The sequence below is a fragment of the Salvelinus alpinus genome, chromosome 36 (genome assembly GCF_045679555.1).
Source record: "Salvelinus alpinus chromosome 36, SLU_Salpinus.1, whole genome shotgun sequence".
NCBI classification, from domain to species: domain Eukaryota; kingdom Metazoa; phylum Chordata; class Actinopteri; order Salmoniformes; family Salmonidae; genus Salvelinus; species Salvelinus alpinus.
The window spans coordinates 18,429,600-18,451,803 of NC_092121.1; the positions used below are offsets into that span (position 1 = coordinate 18,429,600).

The 22,204-nt window shown below is 41.1% G+C and overlaps 2 protein-coding genes and 1 pseudogene across 2 annotated transcripts; all 3 read left to right on the plus strand.

Annotated features, from left to right (window-relative positions):
- Positions 1–55: 55 nt before the first annotated feature.
- LOC139565376 (transmembrane protein 220-like) lies at positions 56–2,123 on the plus strand. The gene is made up of 6 exons (XM_071385668.1): positions 56–627; positions 842–871; positions 986–1,046; positions 1,266–1,389; positions 1,481–1,540; positions 1,657–2,123. The coding sequence occupies exons 1-6, from the start codon at positions 517–519 to the stop codon at positions 1,784–1,786; spliced, it is 516 nt and encodes a 171-aa protein (XP_071241769.1). The 5' UTR covers positions 56–516; the 3' UTR covers positions 1,787–2,123.
- A 1,150-nt stretch (positions 2,124–3,273) lies between these two features.
- LOC139565375 (protein SCO1 homolog, mitochondrial-like) lies at positions 3,274–6,174 on the plus strand. The gene is made up of 7 exons (XM_071385667.1): positions 3,274–3,639; positions 3,791–3,910; positions 4,072–4,162; positions 4,333–4,530; positions 4,723–4,815; positions 4,925–5,040; positions 5,157–6,174. The coding sequence occupies exons 1-7, from the start codon at positions 3,487–3,489 to the stop codon at positions 5,289–5,291; spliced, it is 906 nt and encodes a 301-aa protein (XP_071241768.1). The 5' UTR covers positions 3,274–3,486; the 3' UTR covers positions 5,292–6,174.
- A 2,787-nt stretch (positions 6,175–8,961) lies between these two features.
- On the plus strand, positions 8,962–21,865 carry LOC139565230 (myosin-8-like; annotated as a pseudogene).
- Positions 21,866–22,204: the final 339 nt, after the last annotated feature.

A 22,204-nucleotide genomic window follows, 5' to 3' on the forward strand; every position in this document is an offset into this window, starting at 1 on the left:
AGTTCGAGGAACACAAATCTAGGCTCAGATAACCATACCGCCAGCGTTAACCTAAAGCACTAGGGGGAAGACAAATATCTGACCGTGTATCAGTGGGTAGGGGCGATTTCTAGCCTAATTGTATTAGGCTATGAATTACCATACAGTAAACAGTAAAATGTCAGTTTACGTACATTAAAGTAGTGTGTAATACTGTCCAGAATTGTTTTTATTTTAAAGTAGCCAAATCAGTATTTAATGTAACAGTAACACATATGTACCTTTTAATCGTTTTCCTTATTCATATATATTCAGAAAGCAGTTTTCAAGAAAAAAAGATAGAAAACAACGAATCTTGGCGACTTTGCAATCGTGCCTATAAATGTTCAGTTGTCGAAACTTCATACCCCAAACCTCACTCTAAAAAATTAACGGATACGGATTCAACGCAAAGTTTATGGTTCAAAGTCCAGGAGGAAAATTTGCTGTCGAATTGCTGTTTACGAGAAACTGGTTCTGTAGTTATAGACAGCGACAATGAACGAACCGAGTGACGTTAAGTGCACAAAAACGAACTTTTCTCTGATCATTTGGAGAGCTTGCAATGTATGCATGTCATTGTTCTTTGCTCTAGCAAGTTATGTGCAGGCAAGTGATTCCCTTATTTGGTTACATTGTTTGAGATACTTTGTATCTATAGCCTACTGTATTTGGCGTTAGCTGTGGGCATATCTGCTTCTGTTGAACTCATGGATTTAGCAGAGTAATTTAATGAGTGAACACGGTGTATGTCTGTCTCTGAATATTTGGCCCAACTGAGTAAATCCCATCTCTTATCCTTTTGTCTTTTTTATTGGCATAGATTAACGATCCGGATGCAGTGTTATGGGTGGTAGGATCACGCTTTTTTTTTGTCGTTTAATGTTCTTATGAATTACTATAATCAAAGTGCTTTTTGAATTTTTTTATTTACAGTAATCCACATCCACACCTTTTCTATTTCCAGGTTGCCTATGCTATTCCAGCAAACCTGTGTTTATTGATTGCCATTAAACCACATGTAACAGGTATGTGGGCATTATGGATGAATAAAGATCCATCAATGACCTTTGCCTATTTTTCCTATTAAATAACATTTCCATTTTAACATTTTTGGCCAGTGAAAAAGGCCATTGACTGTTTAGTATCTTGTAGCTATATCATGAGTGTAGTTAAAGCTAGAAATATGTATGCATGAGCCTGCACTGCACCCTGAATGTTTAAATGCTTAAGAGACTGTTTTTCAGAGACACTACTTTGGAGGAGAATTGCTAAACTTCATGTGCTTATTTCGACTGCTGTTGTTTCCATGATGGGATGGACTCTGTATAAAGAGCGCATCACAAATATCTTCCAGCAAGAGGAGGGAAGGTATAGTTTCTCTGTCAAAATATTTTTCTGTTTAGATGAGCATTGTGTTCAATAAATACTTTTGGTCACACCTGTTTCTCTCTATCCCCAGGGAATTCTCTGGTCTCATCTTGATACTTGTCTGGCTTCTCCTGTGTCAACACTCTGGAAGGTAAGGACTTTCAACATAGATTTGGACCTTATCCCAACATGCAATACCTTATTTAAAAAAAGACTCAAACTCCGTACATCACTGATATCTGTACTGTCGTAACTATTTTCTATTAGCTCTATTGGGGCTCTCAGACTGTTCGTTGCTGTTGCCATCACAATCTTCCCCTTTGTGGCCTGGCTGTACTACTACATTAACAAGGAGCTGAGGACCAGCTGGCCCCCGCATTGTAAAACTGCACTGTAGATATCCATTCATTAAGATAGTCCAGTGATGAGTGAGCAACATATCTGCGGGTTGGAACATTTACAAGAGGATATGACCTAGCTACAGTGGCAGTATGGAAATCATGAATGCATTGTTTAAAAAGACCCATGTAAAAAACACCCCTGCTAAACCATACATCTAAATAAGTGACAATGTCATAAATTAGAATGTATATGATTGATACATTTTCCTTTTTTTACTGGAATCATACTTTTCTCTTTCTGAACATTTTTTGTTGTTGTAGGCAACCCATTGCACTTGTGGTGATATCTGGTGTAATCACAGTAAAATAAAACAATTTAATAAGAAATATAAATGGCTTTTTATTATTATTTTTGCATCAGAAATCTAAATTGAAAGAAATGCATGTACTGTAGCCTACTCAAGGCTCCAAATAATTAGGTATTTTTTATTTAGCACCACTGCGCCTCGATAGCCTCGCAGCAGCGCCTCTTCAACCTCAGGAGGCTGAAGAAATTCAGCTTGTCACCAAAAGCACTCACAAACTTCTACAGATGCACAATCGAGAGCATCCTGTCGGGCTGTATCACCGCCTGGTACGGCAACTGCTCCGCCCACAACCGTAAGGCTCTCCAGAGGGTAGTGAGGTCTGCACAACGCATCACCGGGGGCAAACTACCTGCCCTCCAGGACACCTACACTACCCGATGTCACAGGAAGGCCATAAAGATCATCAAGGACAACAACCACCTGAGCCACTGCCTGTTCACCCCGCTATCATCCAGAAGGCGAGGTCAGTACAGGTGCATCAAAGTGAGAGACCGAGAGACTGAAAAACGGCTTCTATCTCAAGGCCATCAGACTGTTAAACAGCCACCACTAACATTTAGTGGCTGATGCCAACATACTGACTCAACTCCAGCCACTTTTTAATGAGAATTGATGGAAATTTATGTAAAAATATATCACTAGCCACTTTAAACAATGCCACTTAATATAATGTTTACATACCCTACATTACTCATCTCATATTTATATACTGTACTCTATACCATCTACTGCATCTTGCCTATGCCGTTCTGTACCATCACTCATTCATATATCTTTATGTACATATTCTTTATCCCTTTACACTTGTGTGTATAAGGTAGTAGTTGTGGAATTGTTAGGTTAGATTACTCGTTGGTTATTACTGCATTGTCGGAACTAGAAGCACAAGCATTTCGCTACACTCGCATTAACATCTGCTAACCATGTGTATGTGACAAATAAAATTTGATTTGATTAGCTACAGGATATGTGCTTTAAAAGTAATGTAGGCTTTATTTAAATAAATGTAAATCAAACTTATTTTGTGTTTGGTGCTCCTAACATGTTAAAGTTGGCAGCAGAAGTAAGCTACTGCCAATGAAAAGTGAATTTTCTGTACTGTGTTTTACAATAGCTAGATGTCAGTAGCGCCCAGAGAACACAGTACAAAAATAGGACTCAAGTGCGTAATTTCCGGTTCTAACAGCCAGAAATAACTGCGTTCGCCGGCAGGTCCAGGGTCAGCTTAAAAGGTTGATATTGCGAGCCACTCGGTCAATGAGCATCGTTGTAAAAGGTATACTGATCCAAGATCAGGAATTTGAATGCGTTTTCACTTTCATGATTCACGTTGGGTAAAATTCTGCTACCACTTTCGCATTGAGATCTTGACAAACTAGCTTAACATCATGGCAGTGGGCCTAATATCGTATCAGACTTTGAGTTGTCGATTGTTAAACCGTATGATTTCGCACCAAAGCGTGAGCACAATCTGCAGCTTTACACGCGCTTTATCGAGAAGGACTGGCACAGATCTCTCACCACGGACAGTCCACGGTCTGGTAGGTCATACATAGCTTACAACACACAGACTAGGATCAAATGTGTTCACGGTTTGAAGCGCGGAATGACTAACAGCTTGAAGACAGATATCATTGTACCTTGTACCTATCCATCATGTTAACATATTGTGTGTACTCATGCAATGCGCAGGTAAATCTATGCGGGAGTTGGACGTGCCGGACATCACAGTGGTTGTCTTTTTACGACTCAAGATCATTCTCGTCTTTACCTCCACCGCCCCCTTCTGGTGATAAAACCAAAAAGACAGGGGTATGTAACGTATCAATTCATTTCTGAGTGACATGTAAACAACTGGCTGGGCACCTGATAAAACCTGGTTTTAATGTCTATGGATAAAATAAAGCACCGTGCCTTTTGCTTTGTTTTTAACCTTGTTGCTTTGCCTGTCTCCATTCATCTATCCTCTGCAGCCAGTGACTTGGAAATCATTAGCAATAACATTTGCATTTGGGGGTGTTCTCCTTGCCGGAATGAAATATTTCAAAAAGGAAAAAGAAGAATGTAAGGACATTTCACCTCTTGGCGTACTCACCATCATGCAGTAGGCTACATCCAACAGTGGATTTACACAAATTAATTTATGTTCTGAACTGGAGTTAATCGTCAGTTTCTGTACATGTTGGTAACAATTTGTTTTACATTATGTTGTCTTTTTTACACATGCACTGCAGTGATTGAAAGAGAAAGGACAAAGTCAATGGGCAAACCAGCACTTGGGGGTCCATTCTCTCTTGTGGATCAGAATAATAAACCCTGTAAAAGTGAGGATTTCCTCAGCCAGTGGGTCCTTATCTACTTTGGGTTTACACACTGCCCTGACATCTGTCCTGATGAAATCGAGAAAATGATTGAGGTGGTGGATGAAATAGGTAAAGGTTTTATTTTAAACGTCTCTTATTATGCATCATATTATTTATGAATGTCATGGCAATTAGATGGTTGAGTGAGTAGCCAGTCAGTCACTCATATCATGTTTTCACAAAGCATAATGTTAACGCTACAACCCTGGAATGTACAGGAGATTTGTTGTGATCAACACCATGTCTTTCCATGTTTCCCAGACAGGATACAGTCTCTTCCAAACCTGACCCCCATCCTCATCACCATTGATCCTGACAGGGACACACCTGAGGCCATGGGGACATATGTGAAAGGTAAAGAGAACAAGCCATTAACTACTGTAGCTTCCATGTTATGGTAAAAGTGGCATTTAGACTCACATTGGTGGAACAATAACATTCCCCCTCTGTCCTCTATCCCCAGAGTTCTCCCCTAAGCTCATTGGCCTGACTGGGACAATGGCCCAAATTGACCAGGTCTCTCGAGCCTACAGAGTCTACTACAGCCAGGGACCAAAGGATGAAGACAACGACTACATTGTGAGTCTGATCCTGCTCTTATTCAGAACTCTCATTTGTTCATAGTAAAGTAGATATTCACACTTTTCCCAGCTGAATTGATATCTAAATGAAACCTGCTTTATTCTTGACTGCAGGTCGATCACACAATCATCATGTACCTGGTTGGTCCGGACGGAGAGTTCAAGGAGTATTTTGGACAGAACAAGAGGAGCGCTGAGATCTCCTCTTCCATTGCATCACACATGAGGAAGTACAAGAAGGGGAATTAAGAGGTGAGATGAAGGAGAACTGGTCAAGTGCACTGTCTGTGTCTGGGAACACCTCTTGTGTGCCTCTCTCACAGCCTTCAGAGACTGTCAGCAGCCTCTGGCCCAGCAGCCTCTGGCCCAGCAGCCTCTGGCCCAGCAGCCTCTGGCCCAGCAGCCTCTGGCCCAGCAGCCTCTGGCCCAGCACCCTCTGGCCCAGCAGCCTCTGGCCCAGCAGCCTCTGGCCCAGCACCCTCTGGCCCATCAGGACTGAACGTTACCTTATTTTTTTCAATGACATGGAATATTTATCTGCATTACAGCTTTTCATTGAATTCAAATGTCTACGACTTACCATTCCCTTGTTGCGGTTCACCATTTAACATGGTCTCTAATATCATATTTAAGTCTAAGATGATTTAAAGTGATTGTTTGCAAATGGGTGTGGACAACACTTAAGTGTTTGTTTTTTCTGCTTTGCCCATTATTTAAATCGATGTGAAATACAATTGTTTCGACGTAAAATATGAGAGCCAAACAATAATACTTGATTTTAAGTACCTCAACAAATGTAACCACCATAAAATGGAGGGGGAAAGTATTCCCTGGAAATCATTACTGAAGAACTTAAGTTTTCCAGTGTTTACCCTTGGACACTCCTAATGGAAAAATACATGAATAGTTGTCGTTGTGCTGTTACAGTTCGGCTTTACTTCCTTTACACTAATTCTCCTTTTTAGCCTTGCTGTTAAGTCTGGCCCAATACCTGGACTCGTCTGTGACACCAGAAACATTTATGCACTGTAATAACTCTTTGGTTACTCGATTTGTACTATTCATAAATCAGTCATATTTCAACTGAATTTCCAAAGTAATGTTTAATTTATTAAACTTGAACTTACAATTATGTATGTCTGTCTGATTTATTATAATTTTTTTACTGCCCATGTAGTCGTAGGCTACCATGAAGGTTTTCAGGGCTTCACTTTGTGCAACCATATTGTAGACTAGCCTGTTCCTAGTGGCAAACACGTGCTGGTCAGAGTTTAAGGTTGTTCGTAGGAGTTGTCAAGAGTAGAGCACTGTCCTAGATAATTCATTTAACAGCTTGATTTGTAATCATGTTGCTATTGATATGACAGCCAGGCCAGTGTCTTGACTGGGCCCATTGTTCTGCAAATAAATGGTATTCACCGGAGCCTCTTTCTGGTTATAGCCATAGATGCATGATTGGCTCATAGTAACAAATCATTTTCGATGAATTTACACACACATTCATAATATATTTGTATATACAGTGGGGAGAACAAGTATTTGATACACTGCCGATTTTGCAGGTTTTCCTACTTACAAAGCATGTAGAGGTCTGTAATTTTTATCATAGGTACACTTCAACTATGAGAGACGGAATCTAAAACAAAAATCCAGAAAATCACATTGTATGATTTTTAAGTAATTAATTTGCATTTTATTGCATGACATAAGTATTTGATACATCAGAAAAGCAGAACTTAATATTTGGTACAGAAACCTTTGTTTGCAATTACAGAGATCATACGTTTCCTGTAGTTCTTGACTAGGTTTGCACACACTGCAGCAGGGATTTTGGCCCACTCCTCCCTACAGATCTTCTCCAGATCCTTCAGGTTTCGGGGCTGTCGCTGGGCAATACGGACTTTCAGCTCCCTCCAAAGATTTTCTATTGGGTTCAGGTCTGGAGACTGGCTAGGCCACTCCAGGACCTTGAGATGCTTCTTACGGAGCCACTCCTTAGTTGCCATGGCTGTGTGCTTCGTGTCGTTGTCATGCTGGAAGACCCAGCCACGACCCATCTTCAATGCTCTTACTGAGGGAAGGAGGTTGTTGGCCAAGATCTCGCGATACATGGCCCCATCCATCCTCCCCTCAATACGGTGCAGTCGTCCTGTCCCCTTTGCAGAAAAGCATCCCCAAAGAATGATGTTTCCACCTCCATGCTTCACGGTTGGGATGGTGTTCTTGGGGTTGTACTCATCCTTCTTCCTCCAAACACGGCGAGTGGAGTTAGACCAAAAAGCTCTATTTTTGTCTCATCAGACCACATGACCTTCTCCCATTCCTCCTCTGGATCATCCAGATGGTCATTGGCAAACTTCAGACAGGCCTGGACATGCACTGGCTTAAGCAGGGGGACCTTGCGTGCGCTGCAGGATTTTAATCCATGACGGCGTAGTGTGTTACTAATGGTTTTCTTTGAGACTGTGGTCCCAGCTCTCTTCAGGTCATTGACCAGGTCCTGCCGTGTAGTTCTGGCCTGATCCCTCACCTTCCTCATGATCATTGATGCCCCACGAGGTGAAATCTTGCATGGAGCCCCAGACCGAGGGTGATTGACCGTCATCTTGAACTTCTTCCATTTTCTAATAATTGCGCCAACAGTTGTTTCCTTCTCACCAAGCTGCTTACCTATTGTCCTGTAGCCCATCCCAGCCTTGTGCAGGTCTACAATTTTATCCCTGATGTCCTTACACAGCTCTCTGGTCTTGGCCATTGTGGAGAGGTTGGAATCTGTTTGATTGTGTGTGGACAGGTGTCTTTTATACAGGTAACGAGTTCAAACAGGTGCAGTTAATACAGGTAATGAGTGGAGAACAGGAGGGCTTCTTAAAGAAAAACTAACAGGTCTGTGAGAGCCGGAATTCTTACTGGTTGGTAGGTGATCAAATACTTATGTCATGCAATAAAATGCAAATTAATTATTTAAAAATCATACAATGTGATTTTCTGGATTTTTGTTTTAGATTCCGTCTCTCACAGTTGAAGTGTACCTATGATAAAAATTACAGACCTCTACATGCTTTGTAAGTAGGAAAACCTGCAAAATCGGCAGTGTATCAAATACTTGTTCTCCCCACTGTATATATATTAATACATACAAATTATTTCTCAATATCCTTGCAAACTGAATACACAGCTGATGACTGTATTTTAGGCAAGGACCTGTTGAGTTCCCCCTTGGTAACCTGAACTAGAGAGAGCACAGCAGTTTTTCAGCACTCTTCGGCAAAGCACTCCACTCATTCCTGGCTGGCTGGTGGTTTGTGATGACTGGGAAGAAATACTCTTCTAGATGAGAAGAGATCACCTTTCAGCTGTCAAAGTATCAAATCATCCTTTATGAGAATTTTATGTTGTATGCTCATTAATTCACCCACTGAACCATTCCATATCTTGATTTGTTGTGTCCTACCTACAGTAAATGCCCGTCTCTTTGAAAAATTGGACAGGAGTCCCTTGTGCCTTATTCAATGTACACTGTTGCCCTGGAGAGTTGAGTTTGTTTACATTTACATTTGGTTGAGTTGTCAGCTAACATGAATTCAAAGTGAAGTCAACAAAACATTCCACCATGGTTAAAAGTTGGGTTAAAAAAAGACAATATTCACGTACGTTGATGACTTTTTTTCAAATCCAATCAGTTTTCCACATTGATTCAACGTCATCACATAAAATGTTTGTTGTTGAAATGACGTGGAAACAACATTCAACCAGTGTTTGCCCAGTGGGAAAGCATGTTATATTTTATTTACTATGTGAGAGTGACTGAAATTCAGAGTACATGTCATTTCTAAGCCTTCTTGGATGCTAAATAAAAAGTTAATTATGCCACCGTGAAATGATTTCGATGCAGTTTCATCCAGTTGTTATTCTAGAATGCAACTGGTTCGTTATTTGAATGGAAACTTGCCTCCCCTAACTGCCCTCTCCTTTATTTGATCATGTTGCAGGTTGTCACAGTGAATCCGGATGACATCAGCCCCATGAACCCTCCTAAATTTGACAAGATCGAGGACATGGCCATGTTGACCCATCTCCATGAGCCAACCGTGCTGTACAACCTCAAGGAGCGCTACGCTGCCTGGATGATCAATGTAAGCAGACACAGATCAGATTACATTTCAACTCAGTCATACGTACATCTTCTAATTGCATTGTCAATCAAACATCTACCAACTAGTTTCCTGGGTTCAATCAGATCAAGTCATCAATGTATGCACCAATTTGTAAGTCGCTCTGGATAAGAGCGTCTGCTAAATGACTTAAATGTAAATGTAAATGTAAATGACATAACCTGAGTTGTTCCCCTATTGCAGACCTACTCTGGGCTGTTCTGTGTGACTGTGAACCCCTATAAGCGGCTCCCGGTCCACAACCCAGAGGTGGTGGCTGGCTATCGGGGCAAGAAGCGCCAGGAGGTCCCACCCCACATTTTCTCCATCTCTGATAATGCCTAGCAGTTTATGCTAACAGGCATAATCTTCATTTAATGATGTATCATATTGTGGCAGCAAGCTATTACAGTATAGTTAACAGGTAATTTTATCCAGTGGTGTAAAGTTCTTAAGTAAAAATACTTGAAAGTACTACTTAAGTAGTTTTTTGGGGTGTACTTTACTATTTCTATTTTTGACAACTTCTACTTTTACTCCACTACATCCCTAAAGAAAATAATGTACTTTCTATTCCATACATTTGTCCTGACACCCAAAATTACTCGTTACATTTTGAATGCTTAACAGGACATGAAAATTGTATAATTCACGCACTTAAAGAGAAAATCCCTGGTCATCCCTACTGCATCTGATCTGGCGGACTCACTAAACACAAATGCTTTGTTTGTAAATGATTTCTGGCTATCCATAAATTCTAAAAACAAGAAAATCGTGTGTCTTGTTTTCTTGAAATAAGGAATTTGAAATGATTTATACTTTCTCTTTTGATACTTAAGTATATTTTAGCAATTACATTTACTTTTGATGCTTAAGTATATTTAAAAAAAAAAAAAATAATACTTTTGGACTTTTACTCAAGTAGATTTTACTGGGTGACTGTCGCTTTTACTTGAGTAATTTTCTATTAAGGTATCTTTACTTTTTCTCAAGTATGAAAATGGGGTAGTTGATTTTATCTTTCAACAGATCGTGAAAACCAGTCCATCCTTATCACGTATGTACTGCTGCACATGCTGTTACTAATTGTCTGCCTCTGTAAAGAACTAGATTTACTAGGAAAGTTTACATTATTACTCTCAATTGTGTTGTTCAATCTTGATTTTGACAGTGGAGAATCTGGTGCAGGGAAGACTGTAAACACAAAGCGTGTCATCCAGTATTTTGCCACAATCGCAATGGCTGGAGGAAGTGATAAGAAGAAGGAAATCAATGGAAAAATTCAGGTTTTATCCATACTCATGTTACATTAACATAAGATGTATATAGTTCCCTCTAATGCATTTTCTGTTGCAAAAGTAATTTCTATTGCATTTACTGTAAAGTGTATTTACTCGTACTTACCAACACTTTTATTCTCAAAGGGAACCCTGGAGGATCAAGTCATCCAGGCCAACCCTCTGCTGGAGGCTTTTGGGAATGCCAAGACAGTGAGGAACGACAACTCCTCTCGCTTTGTGAGTGGGTTTGATCAACATACAGTATGAGCATATAGGGTTAACATATAGCCAGGCATGCATTCATAAACCAGTCACCTTAGCTGAAATGTGACATTTTAAAAATAATGTAATTTTTGGAAAACATACAGGGAAAATTCATCCGCATCCACTTTGAAACAAAGGGGAAGCTGTCCTCAGCTGATATTGAGACTTGTGAGTTTGCTTGCCTATTTTCTTTGCAAATACAAGGCCATTGCTGTGGATTGGAACAAGATGTCCCTTGATTTCTATGATTTTCTTCTTTAGATCTATTGGAAAAATCCAGGGTAATGTTTCAGCTCCTAGCAGAAAGGAGTTATCACATCTTCTACCAGATCATGTCCAATAAGAAGCCTGAGTTAATTGGTAGGTTGAGTAATTCTAGCTGGTGGATCTATGTAAAGCCATACACAGTAATTGTAGTTTTGGAATGCAAGGTTATTGGTTACTTTAAGGGGTCAATCTGTGATTGCTACATCCATTTGTGTACTTTTAAATTAATGATATATACCCATTGATTCTTGAAGAATAAATGCCTCATGAGCTTAGGTCAACTGTCGTTCCCCATCAGAACCCAAAATATAAGATTGTTTACAAACAATGGAGTAAAACAATGTAATTGTAAATAAAAACTGTATAGCCGAGTCAGTCCTCACATCCATAGCTCTGTCTATAAATTTGAGAGTGGTTATATTTCCCCAGCCCCATCCCTCAACTGTTTACCAAAAACAGTGGTAGGTTAACCACTTTGTTGTTTGAACTGCAGATTGCCCCTTTAAATGTTTTGCATCTAAAAAGAGGGCTGGAATATGCAATCTGGAAAATGTGCTGTACTGTGAGTTCAGCCTCCAACACCAATATAACCCCCAATGGTAAATATACACCTTCTCTATCATGTTCACCAGAGATGCTGCTCATCACCACCAACCCATATGACTACCCTTTCATCAGTCAGGGGGAAATAACGGTGCAAAGCATCAATGACACAGAAGAGCTCATGGCCACAGATGAGGTGAGTCCACCTGTACCTTATATCGCATATCTTTATATTACCCACACAGCTTGGAAAAGAACTACATTGAAAACATAATAGAAAACCCTCAACTGTACTGTATAAGATTGTCTTAGGGACTGATTAAATGTTTATATGTGTTTGACTGAGCTCCAATATCTGTCCCAATAGAGTGCCATTGATATCCTAGGCTTCACTGCAGAGGAGAAACTTGGGATCTACACACTGACTGGTGCTGTGATGCATCATGGGAACATGAAGTTCAAGCAGAAGCAGCGTGAGGAACAGGCAGAGCCTGATGGCACTGAGGGTCAGCAGTCTTTGGTTTTGACTTATTTAGAAATTCAAATTAAATCTTCACTTATCCACAGCCAGAATCCACTCATATTTTTTGTCTCATGTATCCAATAGTGGCTGACAAAGTCACCTACCTCATGGGCCTGAACTCTGCTGATTTACTGAAGGCTGTGTGCTATCCCAGAGTGAAGGTCGGGAATGAATATGTCAACAAAGGACAGACAGTTCAACAGGTATGACAACTACATTAAAGTGTGTACAGACATGAGTGACCCTCGCCCAACTCTCACAAATTTTAATGGTCCTAAAATGTGTTTTGTCTCATTTGCAGGTGAATAACTCCATGGGTGTCCTGTCTACGGCAGTGTATGATAAACTGTTCTTGTGGATGGTGACCAGAATAAACCAGCAGCTAGACACCAAATTGCCCAGACAGCATTTTATTGGCGTTCTGGACATAGCAGGCTTTGAGATCTTTGAGGTATGAGTGGACTCCTCATTTGAAACACATTTACAACAACATAATAATTGATTGTATGTTATTTAATTATATTTTGTAAACCATGCAGATGAACAGCCTGGAACAGCTCTGCATCAACTTCACTAATGAGAAACTGCAACAGTTTTTCAACCACCACATGTTTGTGTTGGAACAAGAGGAATACAAGAAGGAAGGAATAGACTGGGAGTTCATTGACTTTGGTATGGACTTGGCTGCCTGCATTGAGCTTATTGAGAAGGTATTGTGACCTTTTCAGCCTTCCTTTAAGTCACTCTTTACAGTCTAACTGTTAATGGATTCAATAAGTTAGGATCAACAGGACAGAGTTGAAAAAGATCTGTTTAATTACAGTAATTAAAAAGTTTACAAGCAAAGTATTGAAATTTAGTAGACAGACGTGATCAAAACAATGAACTTCTATAACTTGGTTCTTCTAAACCCGTTGCACTAAATCTTCCACAGCCAATGGGTATTTTCTCCATCCTTGAAGCAGAACGCATGTTTCCAAAGGCAACAGACTGCTCCTTCAAGAACAAACTCTACGACCAGCATCTTGGGAAGAACAGCAACTTCCAGAAGCCCAAGCCTGCCAAAGCCAAGGCAGAGGCCCACTTCACCCTGGTGCACTACGCTGGCACTGTGGACTACAACATCGGTGGCTGGTTGGAGAAGAACAAGGACCCGCTGAATGACACTGGTACAACTGTACCAAAAAGCTGCCCTGAAACTATTGTCTCAGTTGTTTGCAACGTTTGTCTTAGTTGATGGTGAGTTTACATCAGCATTATAAGACCAGTGAAACATGATCTTGAGTAGAAATATAATTGTTTTATGTCTCTCTTTCTGTAGCTGATAGAAACCAAAGAGGAGCAAAAAAGAAGGGGTCCTTTTTCCAGACTGTCTCTGCACTTTTCAGGGTAAAACTGTTTCCCCCTACTATGAACATGTATATCCATCTAATGATCGTATGTAGACTTCAGAACATTTCCGCACAATTCAGTGAGCATTGTTTTGCTTGTTCATAATTTTTTTTGCATTTCATAACCTTCCCTCAGGAAAATCTCAACAAGCTTATGTCTAACCTGAGGTCCACACATCCCCATTTTGTGAGATGCATCATCCCAAATGAGACCAAAACACCAGGTATGTAAAGGTTTGAAACATGTAATGTGGGTTGTTTGCTCTCAAGGCTGCCTGACCTGACAGAATTCTGCCTTTCCATGTAGGGGCCATGGAACACTACCTCGTTTTGCATCAGCTGCGCTGTAACGGTGTGCTGGAGGGTATCAGGATCTGCATGAAGGGGTTCCCAAGCAGGATTATATATGCTGACTTCAAGCAGAGGCAAATCCTTCATTGATCCCTGTTACCTATAAGAAAAACGATTCAACAAACATGAGCTCAAGGATAAATGTGGACTGTTTCCCCAACAGATACAGAATCCTGAATGCCAGTGCTATCCCAGAGGGGCAGTTTATTGACAGCAAAAAGGCATCAGAGAAGCTATTGTCCTCCATCGACGTGGACCACGCCCAGTACAAATTTGGATACACTAAGGTATTGTGACAAAACAATGTTATTCTCTGACCTATAGGGATGATGTTATCGAGTGATGTGAGCAGTTGTCGTCTTCTGTAGTGTACATTCAGACAGTGGTGCACCAACTCAGAATAGCATTTGCATTCTTTGTGTTTGTATGTGTATATTAGGTGTTCTTTAAAGCTGGCCTGTTAGGTCTGCTGGAGGAGATGAGAGATGAGCGCCTGGCAGTGGTTGTTGACTCGCATCCAGGCTGTCTCCAGGGGCTATGTCACCAGGCAGAGGTTTAAGGAGATGTCAAGGAAAAGGTCTAAAAAACATATTTCTGTAAGGGAAAAATGAAGACAGTACAGCTCCTATGAACTTCAATAAAGGATGGGATTTTTTATTTTTGCCACTACATAGGGAATACATTTTCATCATCCAATATAACATCCGGTCATTCATGAACGTGAAGAACTGGCCTTGGATGAGGCTCTACTTCAAGATCAAGCCCCTTTTGCGAAGCGCAGAGGCTGAGAAGGAGATGCAGACGATGAAAGAGGACTTCTCAAAGGTCAAAGGCGAGTTTGCAAGGTCAGACGCCAGGAGGAAGGAACTTGAGGAAAAGACGGTGGTCCTTGCTCAGGAGAAGAATGACCTTTACCTCCAGATTCAAGTGGTGGGTTTCTGTCAGGTTTTTAAGAACATGCTTTATATTAGATGTGTGTAGATGTTGCATGGTTCTTATCAATATATAGCACCTTCTATGAGGGTTACATATTAACATTTCAAGAAGTACCAAACTTTAATTGAATCCAATGAACACAAATCAAATTGTATTTGTCCCATACTTCGTAAACATCAGGTGTAGACTAACAGTGAAATGCTTACTTATGGGCCCTTCCCAACAATGCAGAGAGAAATATATAAAGAAAATAGGAATAAATACACAATGAGTAGCGATAACTTGGCTATATACACGAGGTACTAGTACCGAGTGGATGTGCAGGGGTACGAGGTAATTGAGGTAGATATGTACATATAGTAAGGATAGTGACCAGGCAGCATTATATATAATAAACAGTAGCAGCAACCCTGTTACAGTGGTTTTATTGTCTAAGGTATGCTACTTGTTCATATTTCAATAGGAAAGAGAGAACCTCTCTGATGCAGAGGAGAGATGTGAGGGGTTGATCAAGAGTAAGATCCAGAGGAAGAGATCAATGCAGAGATCACTGCCAGGAAGAGGAAACTGGAGGATGAATGCTCCGAGCTCAAAAGGGATTTAGGCGACCTGGAGCTCACTATTGCCGAGGTTGAGAAGGAGAAATATGCCACAGAAAATAAGGTCAGGGCATCTGATAAGCACATCACCCCATGCCTTTAAATCTCATAACCACAATGAATGGAGGGTAACTGTGTGCATTCTTTAACACAGGTGAAACATTTGACAGAAGAGTTGACCACATTAGAACAACATCTTCTGAAGTCTTCAAAGGAGATCAAGGCATTGCAAGAGGTGCACCAGCAGACCCTGGATGAACTCCAGGCAGAGGAGGACACAGTCAACACAGACTAAGACAAAGGTCAAGCTGGAACAACAGGCTGATAATGTAAGCATCAAGTGACTTATACACTTTTGTCTTTTGTTAGCATTCTTTCAAGATTTCAATTGTTCTGGACTATGGTCTCCTTCCAGCTTGAGGGATCTCTAGAGCAGGAGAAGAAGGTGCATGCGGATTTGGAAAGAGCCAAAAGAAAACTTGAGGGAGATCTCAAGCTGTCCCAGGAAAATGTAAAGGACCTGGAGAATGAAAGACAACAAATGGATGAAAGATTTAAAAAGTTAGAAATTATCATTGAGTTTATGGAGATTAAACTCTTGATTCACATGTTGATAGAGCAATAGTTGAAAGTGATAGAAGCAGCACAAACAATGGAGCATCAACTAATTTCCATTCAATGAATTCTCAAATGTTTTCAGGAAGGATTTAGAGTTCAGTTACCTGCAAGGTAAAATTGAGGATGAACAAATATTGAGCTCTCAACTTCAGAAGAAAATAAAGGAGTTTCAGGTATGTGATTTGTGAAAATAAATGAAATGCATACATTGTAATTTTTGCCAAAATTTTGACGGAATATTTTTTTTTACCACAGGCTCGCATTGAGGAACTCGAAGAGGAAATCGAAGCTGAGCGCTCTGCTCGGGCCAAGATAGAGAAGCAGAGGTCTGATCTCTCCAGGGAACTTGAGGAGATCAGTCAGAGACTGGAAGAAGCTGGTGGAGCCACTGCTTCCCAAATTGATGCAAACAAGAAGCACGAAAGTGAGTTTCAGAGGCTGCGTCGTGATCTCGAAGAGTCCACCCTGCAGCATGAGTCAATCACTGCTGCTCTCCGCAAGAAGCAGGCAGACAGCGTGGCAGAACTGGGAGAACAAATGGACAACCTCCAGAGAGTTAAGCAGAAACTGGAGAAGGAGAAAAGTGAATACAAGATGGAAATTGATGACTTGGCCTGCAACGTGGAGAGTGTTCTCAAAAGCAAGGTAGGTTCATCAGATGTTGACCATGTTGATATTCAACATACAAAAGAAACCCATTCACTATACACCAGCCTGGTCTCATAGACTAGCGGTAACATAGTAAACTTAAATCTAGGAAGTTCAAATGAGTATGATATGTTAAGTTTTGTATGGTTATATAAGACAGAAGGTTGCTTAATGCAAAACATTTAAATAGGTTGGGTGTATAATGCGAACGTCTAGCAATCCATAGGTTGTGTGGGTGGGTAGCTACTTTGCAACTACTTAGCTGATAGCTAACCCTAACTTTAACCTAACTCCTAACCCAAACCTTAAATCCTAGCCTAGCTAACATTAGCCACATAAAATTGAAATTTGTAAATTCGTAACATAACACAAATTGCGACATATCATAGAAATGGATGATGGACATCTGCAAATGAATACATACCATACGAAGCATTACATTTACTATGTTACGTCTACCCCTGAGTCCAGGTTGGATACACTGGTTACTTACTGTTATTTTTAACATTTTAGGCTAACCTTGAGAAACTGTGCAGAACTCTTGAAGACCAAAGTAATGAGTACAAGAACAAATCTGACGAGGCCCATGAGTCGCTAAATGATTACACTGCCCTGAATGCTCGCTTGCAAACAGAAAATGGTAAGTTTCAAGTAAATCCCATTTATATGAAGGACACCAAGGACTTGATACATAGTTTGAGAACTACGCTGCTAGTGTGCCACTTTTACAATATATCTTGAATAGGTGAGCTCAAACGCCAGCTTGAGGAGAAGGAGCTAACTGTGTCCCAGCTGAGCAGAGTGAAACTAGTGAGCAGTCAACAGATTGAAGAGCTGAAGAGACTTTTGGAGGAGGAAGTTAAGGTTAGACAAACTCTTGCCAATTACAAGCCATAATTATTTCACAACGACGATATAAGCTAAGACTAACTTTATGAATTGTCTCTGGCTTTAGGCTAAGAATGCCCTGGCCCGTGGTTTACAATCAACCCACCATGACTGTGACCTGCTCTGGGAGCAGTATGAGGAGGAGCAGGAGTCCAAGGCTGAGCTGCAGCAGAGCATGTCCAAGGCCAACAGTGAGGTAGCTCTGTGGAGAACCAAGTATGAGACTGATGCCATCTAGCGCACTGAGGAACTTGTGGATGCTAAGTTAGTGCACTGATGGGTAAAACATATATTATTTTGCAACATACATTCATTAATTAATCAACTGATTTACTACTGTTTGTTCCTCTTTTAAGGAGGAAGCTTGCCCAACGCCTCCAGGATTCTGAAGAGCAGACAGAGACAATGAATGCTAAGTGTGCCTCACTGGAGAAGACCAAGCAGAGACTACAAGCAGAGACTATAAGCGGTGACTACAAGCGGAGACTACAAGCAGAGACTACAAGCAGAGACTACAAGCAGAGACTACAAGCAGAGACTACAAGCAGAGACTACAAGCAGAGACTACAAGCAGAGACTACAAGCAGAGACTACAAGCAGAGACCACAAGCAGAGACCATAAGCAGTGACCATAAGCGGTGACTACAAGCAGAGACTACAAGCAGAGACTACAAGCAGAGACTACAAGCAGAGACTACAAGCAGAGACTACAAGCAGAGACTACAAGCAGAGACTACAAGCAGAGACTACAAGCAGAGACCATAAGCAGAGACTACAAGCAGAGACTACAAGCAGAACCAGAGGAACTTTGACAAAGTAATCATATTTACTCCTTTAGTGTCTGAATTACTAAAGACTGTGGTGGTTCGGTCTCAACAATAGGTATGAATTTCATGTGATTTTTTTAACATCAGGATCTTGCTGAATGGAAAGAGAAGTATGAAGAGACCTGGTCTGAGCTGGACGGCTCACGAAGGGAGTCCAGGTCTCTGAGCACAGAGCTATTCAAGATGAAAAACACATTTGAAGAAGCCCTGGATCACTTAGAGAACATGAAGAGAGAGCATAAGATCCTTCAACGTATGATCATCATCACCCTTGAAAATCATAACAACATACCCTCATAGAATGTATGTATGAGTTTTAGCTTATAGGTCTGCATGTAACAAACATATTGCTTTGTCAATTTTCAGAGGAAATAACAGATATCACTGAGCAAGTGGGACAGTCTGCAAAGACCTTCCATGACCTGGAAAAGGCAGCGAAACAAGCTGAACAGGACAAGATGGACACCCAAACAACTCTTGAAGAAGCTGAGGTTCGCCATTTTCTCACACATATTGTGCATTCCCCTACATGTATTATTTGAATATGACCGCAAATGTTTCTGTTCTGTGCACTGGTGTCTTCTTCTAGTCCTCCCTTGAACATGAAGAGGCCAAGATGCTCCACCTTCAACTGGAGTTGAACCAGATCAAGTCAGAGGTTGACAGAAAGGTGGCAGAGAAAGATGAGGAAATAGACCTGCTGAAGAGGAACCATCAGAGGACCGTGGACACCCTGCAGAGTGCTCTAGATTCTGAGACCCACAGCAGAAACGATGCCGTCCGAGTCAAGAAGAAGATGGAAGGGGACCTAAATGAGATGGAGATTCAGCTGGGCCATGTCAACCACCAAGCAGCTGATGCTACCAAGCAGCTCAGAAACATCCAGGGCCAGCTCAAAGTTAGTGTTTGGTTCCAGAAACCCATCTTTTTTCAACCATAACACTCACCATCTCTATCAAAGTTCTAGTCAGTGGGTATTGTACTTATTCATGACCTTTCTGTTTCAGGACACTCAGGTCCATTTGGATAATGCCCTCCATGGGCAGGAGGACTTGAAGGAGCAGCTGGCCATTGTAGAACGGCGCAATACACTGATGATAGCAGAGATTGAGGAGATGAGGGCAACACTAGAGCAGGCAGAGAGGTGCCGTAAACTGGCCGAGCAGGAGCTGGTCGACGTGAGCGAGAGGATGCACCTGTTGCACTCTCAGGTGAGGCCCCATAAACAATTCGGAACTTTGGCCTTCAGTTAAATGTATCAGTTTAACTTATTGTGTTACCTTATCTCTTTACTCATTTAACACAACACTGGTCTCATCAGCACAAAAAAGAAGATGGAGTCTGACATAACTCAGCTGCAATCAGAGGTGGAAGATGCAGTCCAAGAAGCAAGAAATGCAGATGATAAAGCTAAAAAGGCTATTATAGATGTAAGTCCGAACTGTAAATCTCAGCCCAAATGTGTAAATCTCAGCCCAAATGAAGTCTGCTCAAACAATGTCTTGATCAATTACAAATTCTGTACCGATAGGCTGCCATGATGGCTGAGGAGCTGAAGAAGGAGCAGGACACGAGTGGTCACGTGGAGAGGATGAAGAAGAACCTGTAGGTCACTGTTAAAGACTTGCAGCAGCGTCTGGATGAGGCTGAGCAGTTAGCCCTGAAAGGTGGAAAAAAAAGAGCTCCAGAGACCAGAGTAAGGATAAAGATAAATGTTTTATTTCCAGTTCACACTCTCTTAGTTTGTGATTCTTTTGTAATACATTATTTATGCATTACCAAATGCATGCTTTTCAACCGTTCGCTGCCTGCACCCGCACGCCCGACTAGCATCACCACCCTGGACGGTTCCGACCTAGAATATGTGGACATCTATAAGTACCTAGGTGTCTGGCTAGACTGCAAACTCTCCTTCCAGACTCATATCAAACATCTCCAATCCAAAATCAAATCAAGAATCGGCTTTCTATTCCGCAACAAAGCCTCCTTCACTCACGCCGCCAAACTTACCCTAGTAAAACTGACTATCCTACCGATCCTCGACTTCGGCGATGTCATCTACAAAATAGCTTCCAATACTCTACTCAGCAAACTGGATGCAGTTTATCACAGTGCCATTCGTTTTGTTACTAAAGCACCTTATACGACCCACCACTGCGACCTGTATGCCCTAGTCGGCTGGCCCTCGCTACATGTTCGTCGTCAGACCCACTGGCTCCAGGTCATCTACAAGGCTATGCTAGGTAAAGTGCCGCCTTATCTCAGTTCACTGGTCACGATGGCTACACCCACCCGCAGCACGCGCTCCAGCAGGTGTATCTCACTGATCATCCCTAAAGCCAAAACCTCATTTGGACGCCTTTCCTTCCAGTTCTCTGCTGCCTGCGACTGGAACGAATTGCAAAAATCTCTGAAGTTGGAGACTTTTATCTCCCTCAACAACTTTAAAAATCTGCTATCCGAGCAGCTAACCGATCGCTGCAGCTGTACATAGTCCATCTGTAAACTACCCACCCAATTTACCTACCTCACCCCCCATACTGCTTTTATTTATTTACTTTTCTGCTCTTTTGCACACCAGTATCTCTTCTTGCACATGATCATCTGATGATTTATCACTCCAGTGTTAATCTGCTAAATTGTAATTATTCGATTTATTGCCTACCTCATGCCTTTTGCACACATTGTATATAGATTCTCTTTTTTTTCTACCATGTTATTGACTTGTTTATTGTTTACTCCACGTGTAACTGTGTTGTCTGTTCACACTGCTATGCTTTATCTTGGCCAGGTCGCAGTTGCAAATGAGAACTTGTTCTCAACTAGCCTACCTGGTTAAATAAAGGTGAAAAAAAAAAAAAAAGCCATGAAGGGTGTGCGAAAATATGAGAGAAAAGTCAAGGAGCTCACGTATCAGGTAAAATATGTTTGGTTGCTTATTCCTGACTTTCATCAAATCATGATAAAAGGGTGAGGAAGATAAGAATAATGTAGGCAGACTGCAGGAGTTGGTCAACAAGCTGCAGATGAGGGTGAAAGCTTACAAAAGGCAGAATGAGGAGGCGGTGAGTACAATATATTATTGGCAACAACTGTGCATAGTATTATTAGATAAATAGGACAACAGTTCACCACTTCTAACTTATTCATATCTATCTATTTTCTGTGAGCCACAGGAGGAGCAGACCAGTATCAATTTGGCTAAATTCAGGAATGTGCAACATGAGCTTGATGAAGCTGAGGAGCGGGCAGACATAGCAGAATGCCAAGTGAACAAATTAAGAGCTAAGAGTCGTGATGTTGGCGTCAAGGGAGAAGAATAGAGATATGGGCATCTTCTGCTGTAATTCATGTTTAGAATTGCAATAACTCAGACACAGAATGTAGATCCAGTATAAAATAATTATTGTTGCAAAGATACATGCATGCTTACACCGTTGTACGTTCCTGGATGTTAGCATTCTTCCGTGCTATAGATTCACTGCCATGCTCAGATGTTCTACTTAAAAGCAGACAATGACAATGAAATACAGTACAAATTCATGTAACTTATAAAACTAGAATTAAATATTACAAAGCAGTATCATACTGGTCTATTGTCTTTGTGTCATGAAATGTGAGGTAACACTTTTACCATAGACCAAGGGTTCCCAAACATTTTGCTTCGTGAACCACCAATTGAGGTGTCTTGAGTCGCAAACCACCATAAAGGTTGAGCGATGAAAAAAACATACACAGACCAAAGAGTAATTAGGAATTGATGAATAAAACCCTCTTCTTCAAGTCATTTAACTGAATGTAGATTTGATTATGGGCTATTCAAATAAAATTGTATTGGTCACATACACATATTTAGCGGATGTTATTGCGGGT